The following is a 12141-nucleotide window of genomic DNA, read 5'->3' on the forward strand; positions in this document are numbered from 1 at the left end:
CTTTACGCATCCCTCACAGCTTAAGCTACAATGGGCAAGCTGTAGATCAGTTGAATCCAGCTTACGTATATGTGAGCATTTCCGCCAATATCGTCGGATGGCAGCATCAGCCGAGACAGAAGGACCCTTTTTGTTAATGTTTAGAATTTATTTACTGTGGTTAATTATTAGTTTTTATATAATTTATTGTCGAACATTTTATGGACTTAAGTTAAGGCGTGGGATTTTTGTTTTAACCCCGATAGGGTCAAGAGCAAGCAGCTGGGCGATTAAGGATCGAGCCCCAGCTGGGTCGTAAATGTCATATCTAATTATCGAGCTCTTGCATAAAATGTTATAGTTTTAGACTTTTTGATACACTCTGTAACACGCAGCCGAAGAATAAAGTGTTGGTTTTGAAGTGTAAAGTTTTGTTTTATTTGAAATAAAATCATTAATCTAAAATACAGGGTGTACAAAAAAATACTGGTAATTGGTGATGGTGAGTTAAAGTCAACGGCAAAAAATTTTTTTAATAAAAGTCCTCTAGTTTTCGAGATAAAAATTACTAAAAATTGGGTTAAAATTGTTAGTACCATTGTTAGTTGCCAAAATCTTGCAAAAAAATATTTATTTTTCATATTGTTGTATAGTCCTTCACTATCACGCTTGGTTACCAAGGTTTAAAAAATACTGCCCCGCCTGAGGCGTAAAATATGCTGGGATAGGGTTACTTTATCCCTTTTGTTTAGAAAAATTAAAAATTGGTTTTTTTGGTTTTCTTAGGGCTTCTAGATGCCACAGTTTTTTTTTTGTACTAGCAATTTTCAAACGCCCTGTATATGACAGTGGCGGAGTCAAAAATAAAAAAAACATTTTTCTTTTGTTTACACCATACAGGTGTTAAGGGAATGTTCTGAAGATGAAGATAGTTTTCATTATTCTATTAGAGGTTCTACAATAAAAGTAGATGACCTCGGTGTAGGATCTCTATGATGAAGAAAATTGAGTTTAGGTTAAGTTTTTGCCCCTAAGCTGACGATTGTATGATACGCCCTTGCCAGCGGTAAATTGGAGAGCGCGCATCCTAAGCTCCACCCTGTCATGTTTCATTTTGACTTTACCTCTACACTTAATATACAGGGACCAAAAAGAAAACAAATGCTAATTACTTTTCCTATTTAATGCTACTCTTTAATATAATGAGACAAACTGTTTAAAAATATAAAGGCTTCATACATACAATTTTCATAACTTTGTCCCTACATAATTGATTACATTTTTAATCAGTTTTATTTTAAAAAAATAAGGAAAAACACGTTGACCATTAATGTCTTCCTATTTATGCAACTGAAACTTCACTGTTTCTTTGGAGGTGGTCTAAATACTCCTACCACCACAGCATGGTCTCTCTCATAAGGCTCCAATGTAATTTGCTCTTGAGGTTTAAGTTGATCTGCTTGTAATCTTTTAACTTCTGCAGCAAACACAGCTTCTGGTTGTGCTGTTGAATCAATACATGAAGCTTTTATTGATATAACAAAGTGACCTCCATTTTTCAAAAAATGTTGTGCATTAAGTGCAACTATCCTGGCTTGATCAGGCTGTGCAACATCAGCAAAAACGGTGTCAACCATTCCAACTAACATCCTATACTTATGTGGATGTCTAGCATCTTCTATTATTGGAATAATGTTTGTTCGTTTTTTGGCAACATTTATTAAGTCACGGCCTGACCTATGTGAAAATTCAACAGCATATACTAAACCTTCAGGACCAACAACATCAGAAACATGTGAAACAGTTGTTCCTGAAGCAGCTCCCAAATATAAAACTTTGCTTCCTGGTGACATGTGAATTTGATCTACTCCACCCAATATAGCAGCTGCAAGTTTGCTACGGAAAGGATTCCATACTCTGTATTCAACTTTATTTCCATCATTCTGTAAAAAAATGTTACTTAGTGACATATTAACAGAATTCTCTGCAATGTAATATTACCTCAACGGATATTCGTTTTTCTCCATAAACTTCAGATCCAGGTACAAGATTTAATGTAACAAGTGCATCCTCTTTACCTCGTGCAATAAAGACTCCATCATGTCGATGCGGTTCTATTACAACCGTCTTGCCTCCTTTGAAACCGCCCCTGCCGCCACCACGGCCACCTCCTCCACGACCACCGCCTCCACGACCACCGCCTCCACGACCACCTCCTCCTCGTCCACCACGTCCTCCACCTCCAAAACTGGGGCGACCTCCGCCTCGTCCGCCGCCTCCAAATCCACCTCGATTACCTCCTCGGCCACCGCCGCGACCTCCAAAACCACCGCCACCTCCACGGCCGGCTCCTCCACGACCACCTGGTGAAAATCCTACAAGTACGCTTTTAATTACATATTCACATAACCAACAAATTACAAAATTTACCTGGTTTTCCCATTATGAAATCTGTTTTAGAGTTAACACACTATAACAAATTACCACGTGTTTGCAGACACAATAGACGTGCCCTCACAAACAACACACGCGGTTGAAACAAACTAACCTCAATTTTCACGCATACAAGCTGCTACTCTTCTCTGTTTAATAATGGGTATTATAGGTGGAAGCTACAATGAGTACGACAAAGAAGTACAAAAGTAAAGTTGATTGGTTACCTATTTGGAAATGGAGGGAATCAGGTAAAATTTCAAATTTTAAAGTAAAAGACCCTGCTCCGTCTCTGACTAAGAAACAAAAATAAATTACAAATAATTATGAAACAATTTTAATCAGCTTAAATAACACAACACTTTTAATACCATTATATGTTCTTCTTACGTAAAACACAATTTTAAATTTAAATATGTTTGCCCACATGCCAACTAACGAAGTCTCTGAAGAAGTGGTGGCAAAGTCCCTAGAATAACTAAAAAAACAATATGTTATGGTAGTTGATTTTCAAACTTTTAAATTTTGTATGTGAATGTGTGGTTAGCTTGAGGTTATATTAAATATAATTGAGAAAATATCATCGTGAATAATTATACCGCAAAAGTAAAACATTGCACGAAACTAAGTATTACATAATCAAAACTTGAAAAAAAAAATGATTATTCACATAGAAAACACGAAAAATTATCTTGTTAACAATTCAAGTAATTCAAAAGTTCAAAGCATTCCATGCAAAATACTGGCAGACTGTGACGCAAATGTGTCGTATTTTTTTGATGGTGCTGTAAAACTGGAAAAAGATGACAGTAAGTGGAGGGATTGTGCAATTTAGGATATTACATCTGGGTGTTTCTTCTAGCTTTTAGAGGGTCATTTCGAGGAATCCCGTTAAGAGGGACATCAGTTAATTTGCCTGCGGGATATATTGGAGTGGTGTTGCATGAAAGTATTGCTCCTCTTTATGAGAATGAAGAAAGAAAATTTCATGTTGTTAATAAATTCAAATCACTCAATTATTGGAATTGGGATAAAATTCCTAGTCAAAATGATAAAATAGTTCAAGCATTAGAGTGGATTGAAATAGCTGAAGCTGTAAGTATTTGCTTCTCTTTTCAACTATAAAAAAACTATTTGTTTTTAGTTACACAGTCCAATCACACAAGAATAATGTTGGGATGGGTAACAGTAAATTTTACAAAATGTACCATTAAGTGCCTACTGTTGCTTTTTCATTATGAAAATAACAAAAGTCAGTGTGACGTTTCAGTTGCAGACTTGGTTTAAATATTTTTTTAATAAATTAATTACAGTGATAGGAGTTTAAACAAAAGGTAAATGTTAATAAAGCAACTTTTTATACATGTGTAGTAATAAAATGTAAATAATTTTAATGTAGAAGCTTTCAATTTGTTTATTTTGTTTCTAATTACTTTTGCCATTGAATGAAATAACTACTTGGTCAAAAAAGATTAACTTAAAACCACTACAAATGTAACTAGAAGAAAAAAGAATTGATGTTATCAATAAATCATTTTTTACTTATACAGGGTTATTATAAATATTACTATTCTAACATACCGGGTATCAACCACCAAACCTGGCCATAGGCACATTACACATATTAAAATAATATATGAGTTGCTATGAAACATATTATTGTTTCGTCAAATTTGCCCAATAATTGAGCATAATACTGCTCTGGGATCGATCTTCCCTTTTCCAAATTTCAAAAGTATTTCTACTTTCTAGGTTACCTACATCTAAAGTTTCCTGATGGCATTGTTTGTACGGATGATAATTGTAGCTGTCAATATGACATTACACAATAATATATTTCATAGCAACTCATATATTATTTTAATATGTGTAATGTGCCTATGGCCAGGTTTGGTGGTTGATACCCGGTATAGTTGGCGTAGAGGCGCACCTAAAGCATTGGGCACACTCGCACAGCCACCTACGATGTTATATTATAGTTGACTCAAGTTGCAAAAAATCACGTCATTTGCGACCGCATGTTTTCAATATTTTTGAACCAAATGAAGGCACAAAGAGATCAGAAAATCATCATTTGGATTGAATATTTTCCATATAAGTACAGTTTTAAAGTACATAATTTCAAATGACTAATGCCATAAAAATGCTGTTGCAAAGGCAAAGTGGTTTTTTGCAACTTGAATCAACTATATAATAACCCCGTGCTTTTTAGTCTCATGTAAAAACAAAGTTAATAAACATGATAAAGTTGTACTCTCATTAAAACACACTAATTCATCATTTTAACAAATTTTCAAAGTTTAGGCTTCAATTTCAAAATTTAAAGGAAAAACCTCGGGAAAAACGTTAGCATTCTAACTTACTTGATACATGGAAGTGGCAACAGCTTACCCACCTCATATTGCAGTTTACAGTACCATAAAATAAATAGGTCTCCAACTGCATGTGCTACTCCTTGATGTGATCGAACAGTATAGGGCATAGGCACAATAAAAGTGTTTGTACCACTAAAGAATGAACATGACCTACGTCATCTTAGCAAGGAAGGTTACTTTACCTCCAGAATCTAAATAGAGTCTATATTGTTTGGACATAACAAGAATTTAATTAGTTGCATTTGTAGTCAAGCCTAGACCACCATGTGTACTATGTATTTATTTGATGGTCTATGTAGTGTCTGTATATTTAAAAAAGAATGGCATCGCAAAATTACAGTAGATGCGTAAACTCTTGCCGTTTGCTGGTTAGTATAAGTTTTCTTGTTTAAAATAATTAAAATCAATGTGATGTTGGGTCTCTAAAGAATAAATTATGTTTTTACTTTTTAAAATCAATTTTATTATGTACTGATATATTACATAAATAAAAGCAAAAAACAACTATAGACTAGAACATAATTTTAATACTTATGAATTCGTATACATACAAAATTACACTTACTTAAATTTTTAGTACACAAATAAATGCGTCTGCATAAATCATTTACATTACTATAAAAGTAAAGATTTCTTTGTTTGCCACATCACAAATAGCTAATTCGAATAATAAACACTCATAAAATAAAAATTATTGGCAGGTTTATTTTGGCATTGAATAGCAGCATAATAACCATTTAATGTTACATACGTACTTATATTATACAGGGTCATTATAAAATATTGTACCATCGTAGTTGGCGTTGAAAACCCACACAAATTTTGGATGTCCTGCCAGCCTCGCAAGCGTAGACAAACTAGTAGACAGATTTCCACTACCGCCAGGAGCGCCACCTATCGGCGATACTAGTTTCACTCATGTTATGAAGCTTACGGCACATTCAACTAAGCCACCGACGCCTACTACGATGGTAAACTTCGTCCAGCGAGAGATTGGGAGATTTTAAATTGTAAACTTGTAACCCAACACTACAAAATGCACTAGAATAGAATACAATAATTAGAGCAAAAATGTTACTGATTGAAGGATATATTTCAAATTTTACGTGCGCTAGGTACTACTTTCTCTACGTAGAATTTAGTGATTTTTATGTCAACCAATCCCTCGCTGGACAAACTATACAATATTTTATAATGACTCTGTATAATTAAAAGAGAATGATGAAAGTCTTAAGAAAAACAAAAATCTTAACCATCATTTTAGTTCAGAATCGAACTTTCTGAATGTGCTAGCTCTTAGTAAAACCTACTTCTAATTTGTACACTTTTTAAATATGTATCGCGCACTATATTACTGGACGCTACTATGAGATACAAAAAAAACGACTACATATTATGAGGTAACCAATGATGTTATTGTTTGTACAAATAACAAATGAAACAGAATAAATACCATGAGAATATCACAAATGTGCCGTAAAAATACAATAAATTTCAGTTCCATTTATCGGTTAAAAACTATGTAATGTACTTTTTGGTACTTACAAATAAATTGTAGACTTATAAGGAGTGAAATTGTAAATATTGTTCATGCCACTTCAGATCTAGTTAAATGCAACGAATACGAGAAGTAACGTGGTAGAATGTAATGAAATGCACCAAAATGTTATGTTCAAATTTTTATGTCCAAGTGCTGACTGTACTAGGTTCATTTAGAAAACAATTTTACCTGATGAAATCACATTCTTCTAAGATAAACTTCTGTAAGGAAGGTAAAATGTGTACGTTGAAGTAATATGTAATTTTTTGGTTCACATCAAACAATGCCCCATGTAACGGGTGTTTTTTAAATTTGGCGTTGAAGTGTCGATTGTGAACGCACTATACAGGTTACGGATCAGCTGTTTAAATCTTACGCTTTTACATGAGTGGTGCTATCTCAATCGACTCTCCAACACCTACTTCGACGCCAAATTAAAAAAAAACACCTTTACAGCATGTATAAAAATGTCATTAAAATACAGGTATCCCAAAAAAACAAAAATGAGTCCATACCTCCCATATTTATCGGAGGACTTTAATTATCTATACCTACACCAAATTAAATGGTTCTGAATAGGCTACAAAATGGCCTACTAAATGCACGTATAACTCCAAGAGCTACAAGCCTAGGTATATACTATTTTTTAATAATTCTGGTAGAGATTTTTAGTCTGAAAACAACAATGTATCACAAGTATAAGTTTACATAAAAAAATAACATTAACTTTTGAAACAAATGACGAGCACCAAGCAAGAAGCAGCAAAATGCCTTGCATTACAATGTAATACAAGCTAACCAAATTAAGTTAGCTGGAAAACAAATGACAAATAATAACATATGGGATTGTGCGGATTTGGCGCCAATGTTTAGTGAAAAATGGAGCATAGACGATAGCGCTTCTTTTGTATTTCTGGTATGTAAGTGTATATTTGTGATCCATACATTGTTGTTTTCAGATTAAAAGTCTTTCAGAATTACTAAAAAAAGTATATGTTCGCATTTGAAAAAAATATTTTGACAGTTTAGCCTTGAAGCCTTTAGGGCTATACGGGAATTTATTAGGCCCTTTTCTAGCCTATTCATAACCATTTAATTTGGTGTATAAATCATTAAAATCCTGCGATAAATAAGGGAGTTATGGACTCGTCTTCTTTTTTGGGGACAGCCTGTATAAAAATTAAAAGGAAACGTCACGTAAAAATTGTAAGTAAGTTTGTAACAATTCGACATTTTGAAACTAATCCTTGATTCGGCAGCACTTAAAAGCATACAATGGACTATTGTTGAACAACGAACACAGTATATTTATTAATGTTTTACATATTTATTTTGCAATTTTGCAAATACCTCGAGGAAAACAAATTGGCATTTTTAGTTAGACATTTATATCGTAAATGTACACAAATCCCGTGGTTGAAAATGATATACAATGTTATGATTTTATGTGTTAAATACTGGTTTAAAAGTAATAAATATATGTGATAAAAGAAACTATACATTGATACACCAAACAAAAAATCCATGTTACAATTAATAAATAATTTTTACCTTTTTTAATACTTAATATATTACATAGTTGAAAATCTCATTTAATTAAAAAAAAAAAAAAAAAAAATTGCAGACTATGAGGAATCAGTTGCTAGATATATTAGTATCACCATCATGTAAAACATCAACAGGTCTTAAACGCTTCTGATATTCCTGTTGCTGTTTAATAAACTTGCTCAGTCTTTCCAATAAAAATTGTTTATCGTGTCCTTCTAAAACCAGCTGATTTTTCAAAACAACAACCATTTGTCTATTTGCTGAATTTACTGCTCTAAAGTAGTACAGCAAAAGAAACAGGACAAGAAAAACTGGCACGGCAAAACCTGCAGTAGTTAGGAAAGATATGGCATTTGTAAGCTCAACGGGAGCTGAAGAAAATGTTACTTCAACGCGATACCAGACAGAATGTAAATCTTGGAAAGGTCCGCAGGCTGAAGATGGTTGCACTTCAGAAAAAGAATACGCTATGGGCACCACTGCACAAAGAAAAGACACCAACAAAACTATCATGAACATTGAATTGGATCGGGAAGCACGATATATAGTCGAACTGGGATTACTATTAACCAAGCATGCAAATTTTTTTATTTGAAACATAAAAATGAATATTACTGTGGATATTAATGAAAGTAAAGGTGCGTAGAAGCAACCCAACCAACATAACGTTTGCAAATATACAACATCAAGAACATGTTTCGGTAAATCAAAACTTTGTTCACCGATTAGTTTGATAAAATTATTTTTAATGTGTCGCGCGAGAAGCGCTCTAGGAAAATTAACAAAAAATGTCAAAACTAAATGGACTGCAAAATCTGTTAATACTAGTTTGTAAATTTGTTGTCCGACAAAGGTTTCCCAGCATGGTTGTTTACCAATTACGCCTATAGCTAATGAAGCGTATAATGTGAAAATTGAAGCTAAACGCAATAAGACAGTCCGAGCTAAAGTCATTCTTATCACAAATGTCGGATTGTATTTTTCAAAAGTAATTAAATATTTTAATAAAAATGGTACCAAAACATTCAAACATACTATAGTCACTGATGGTAAAAATTCATATACCAAACTTTTAAAATAATCTTCGCTATCTTTTTCTATTGAAAATTGAAATACATAATAGATCGCACAACCACTGGCTGCTAATATACCTAAGACTAAAATATGTACAATTATTCTAATAATAATCAATGTTGTTTTCTCATTTTTCGTTCTGTTCAATTTCATCTCTTTCAGTCGTTCGATTTCTAAACACGCTTTAATCTCATTAAAAATGGCTCTATGTTTTATGGCAGCAGATTTGTCATTGTGAATACAAAAGTCCCAACCTCCAAAAATAAGATTACAATATTGGTAAAATTGACCTTCACCCTCAATGAGTCTTTCTTTAAACCCATATGCTGCGGCTTTCACAATTGATATTAACGATACTCCGAAATAAATTATAGTAACACATACATACGCTAACGGAAGATCATAAAACATTACTGTACTATCAACTTCGTAAGTAAACGTGCTATTTGGGTAATATCCGTAGAAAAACAAACTGCACTCCATGAAACCGGTGCCTTGTATGATGTCACCGACAGTTATGTTTTGTGAACCACAATCGCTTGGATCGACTAACAGAATAGTTGGCAACGCAATAAATACAAATATTATGAAGAACATAAATAAATTTAAAAATTGAAGATACTTTAAAAATAGAAAATATGCTACTACACCAGTTCCAAAATGACCTTCTATGCGTTTTAAGTCGCCTTTCCACAGTTCCAACTTGGCATTAAATTCTTTGAGTTGTGTTACAAAGTGTCTCCATATCTTCCTTCGCTTCCAGTTGAGCTGCTCGTAACCCTGCAGTCGCAAATTTGGTTCATTCTGTAATTGAAAATAGGTTTGACGTTACGTTAATCCTCATGTTTCCTAATAAGTTCTTTAAGTTAAATGTTAATGTGTCAACCTATCACAATGTAATCATGACGTTAAATGATTATAATTTAATTACATATGTCCATCGCACCATATTTGTTACCACCAATTGTTGCAATTTCTCTTTGATAATTTTTTTTTTCAAGTACAAAGGGAAAAGAAGCCAAAATTAAGAACCGACTTTATCAAAAAAATTTTATAGTTTCCACATATCAAGTGACTCAGTAATAAAAATTGCCCATTGTCTTGAAGGATTTGTTAAATTGTGTTTTAAGCACAGGAAATGAAAGATGAATCATAATCCTCTTATCAAAAAGTTTGTAAATAATAAGTACATTTCGACATAATGTGTGTCCTAAATAAGTCAACTTCAGATAACAGTAATCAGTAAAACAATAAATAAAAGTGAGTAATGTTATAATTTTGCATCTTTTTGCAACTGCATTAAATTTAATTTTCAAAATACTTTTTTAAGTCAAGAATGATGGATGTATGTAAATTCAGTAAATCACATTTTCTATCTATTGTTCAAAAGCGAGAACCTGGTGTGTTAAAAAAAAAAACATTCATGATTTATGTTTCATCACCAGAGATCGGATTCAAATAGGCGTTAAGTAGGAAGCGGAGAATCAGTTCGTAATATATTGCATGAAAATAATTAACCAAGTAGTCCAAGTACTAATCGCTCACAGTTGACGTGAGCGCACGGAATAATGCTAGTTAATTCGACTTGTGATGGTGTTTTTTACTGAACAGGTCGACTGTATGGTTTTTGTTTCGTTTTTATTCAGCGTGAGATGAACGCAATGCCCGGTGGCGTCCCAAGTGTTTTGCGAATTTATTTGAGAAAATTTGATAATGTAAATTAAATAATACATTCTCAAATAATAATGGAACAATATTCAAAGCGTACACCAGGTAATCTGTCGAGTCTAGCAGTACTTCAAAAAATAGACAAACCATTATTAAATCGTGAAATTATATTGCGCCCGACGCCCTGCAAGTGCTGTGCCGCACATTCATGAAATTCGACCCCCACTACTAGAATCGCCTAAATCTGTCCGAACATTGTTCATCATCACATAATACTTTTAATCATGGATTATCAAAATTAATCTGTCAACAATTTGAACTAAATTGAAAGTTTAATACAATAATTACTGCAAAACAATATAAAACCCACTATGTATTTAAAAAAATGAACAACTTTCATTTAAAATATTCAAACCATTTTTCAGGAACTTACCAAAATTTTTGCTTTCATTTCTTTTTTTTGTGACATGGGCACAGGCATTGACTTGATTTGCATAATTTCTTCCCATGTTGTTTGTTCATTGGATAAATTTTCTGACAGATCAGGTAACATCGACACTTGCACATCAGCAGTAGTTGCTGTTCCACGGTGGACAGTCGACTCTCTTCGAGATCGAGAAGATGTCTGACGTCTGATTGTTCTCGTATCATTTGTGCGAATTCTAATGGTTGCAGCTGTAACAGCAGTCAGTTCAAGTAGTAGAAAAAAAATATACTATACGAACCAGCTCTTGTCTGCTTGCTAGGTAACAAAGTTGCTAAATGTTTTGGATTCGGATCTCTTTGGAAAGCGTCGAATTCTGCATCTGTTGGATAACTTTCTTGATAGAATTCAGATCCTGCTTCCTCCCAACCCTGAATTTTTGTGGGCTTCTTCTTATTTCCTCCTCCTGACATTTTGACTCAACCACTTTAAAAACAATTGTAGTTTGCGGTAAGATAATGGCAAGTTATAAGGAAAATATAATCAGATAAACATTCCAACGATAATTTAAGACTGTTAATGTTAACAATAATCTTTGAGATTAGATAGGCTGTGCCGTATAGAATAATTAATCATATAATTGGAGCAATCCTTTTACGTCTGCTTTTCGTTGCGGTTAGTTTAACCAAAAACATTATTTTACATACTTATAAAATTGTTGTCATGTTTAACTTTTTTCTCTTTAAAAACAACCTCGAACTTGTTTTCTTTTCTGTTACTTTTGACATATGTCAGAGCAAATAATGCTTTATATTGTTATGTCGTTAACCTTTTATAAAGGCATGTTCACATTCACAATAATCACAATTTTACTAACGTTTAAGTTGCATTAAAAGTTATGTACAGTCGATGGACAAATAAAACTGGGACAAAAATGACAATCACATAAGTCAAAATTTACAAATTTGCATCGTTTAATTGCGGCTTTATCACAAATAGGTTAACTTTGGTATAACATATTATATAGACACTGACAAATATATTGACACTTCAATGGTCTGATTTACATAGATTAAATTTTAAGTGTCCCAGTTTTATTT

At 33.1% G+C, this 12141-nt stretch overlaps 3 protein-coding genes across 4 annotated transcripts; 1 reads left to right on the forward strand and 2 right to left on the reverse strand.

Annotated features, from left to right (window-relative positions):
• Window positions 1-1144: 1144 nt before the first annotated feature.
• On the reverse strand, window positions 1145-2570 carry Fib (rRNA 2'-O-methyltransferase fibrillarin). The gene is made up of 3 exons (XM_069036712.1): window positions 2410-2570; window positions 1981-2354; window positions 1145-1922 (listed from the first exon to the last, which is right to left on the reverse strand). Exons 1-3 carry the CDS (start codon window positions 2420-2422, stop codon window positions 1338-1340), a joined length of 972 nt encoding a protein of 323 aa, XP_068892813.1. The 5' UTR covers window positions 2423-2570; the 3' UTR covers window positions 1145-1337.
• A 163-nt stretch (window positions 2571-2733) lies between these two features.
• Window positions 2734-3957, forward strand: LOC138122449 (ribonuclease H2 subunit C). The gene is made up of 3 exons (XM_069036720.1): window positions 2734-3221; window positions 3275-3507; window positions 3557-3957. The coding sequence occupies exons 1-3, from the start codon at window positions 3071-3073 to the stop codon at window positions 3581-3583; spliced, it is 411 nt and encodes a 136-aa protein (XP_068892821.1). The 5' UTR covers window positions 2734-3070; the 3' UTR covers window positions 3584-3957.
• A 1337-nt stretch (window positions 3958-5294) lies between these two features.
• On the reverse strand, window positions 5295-11887 carry LOC138122438 (transmembrane channel-like protein 7). 2 transcript variants are annotated; one of them, XM_069036703.1, is made up of 4 exons: window positions 11749-11887; window positions 11343-11527; window positions 11051-11292; window positions 5295-9753 (listed from the first exon to the last, which is right to left on the reverse strand). In XM_069036703.1, exons 2-4 carry the CDS (start codon window positions 11512-11514, stop codon window positions 7963-7965), a joined length of 2205 nt encoding a protein of 734 aa, XP_068892804.1. In that variant the 5' UTR covers window positions 11515-11527; window positions 11749-11887; the 3' UTR covers window positions 5295-7962. The 2 variants fall into 2 exon arrangements, with proteins under 2 accessions (XP_068892804.1, XP_068892803.1); XM_069036702.1 differs by having other exon boundaries at window positions 11343-11848.
• Window positions 11888-12141: the final 254 nt, after the last annotated feature.

The sequence above is a fragment of the Tenebrio molitor genome, chromosome 1, assembly GCF_963966145.1.
Source record: "Tenebrio molitor chromosome 1, icTenMoli1.1, whole genome shotgun sequence".
In the NCBI taxonomy this organism is placed as follows: Eukaryota; Metazoa; Arthropoda; class Insecta; order Coleoptera; family Tenebrionidae; genus Tenebrio; species Tenebrio molitor.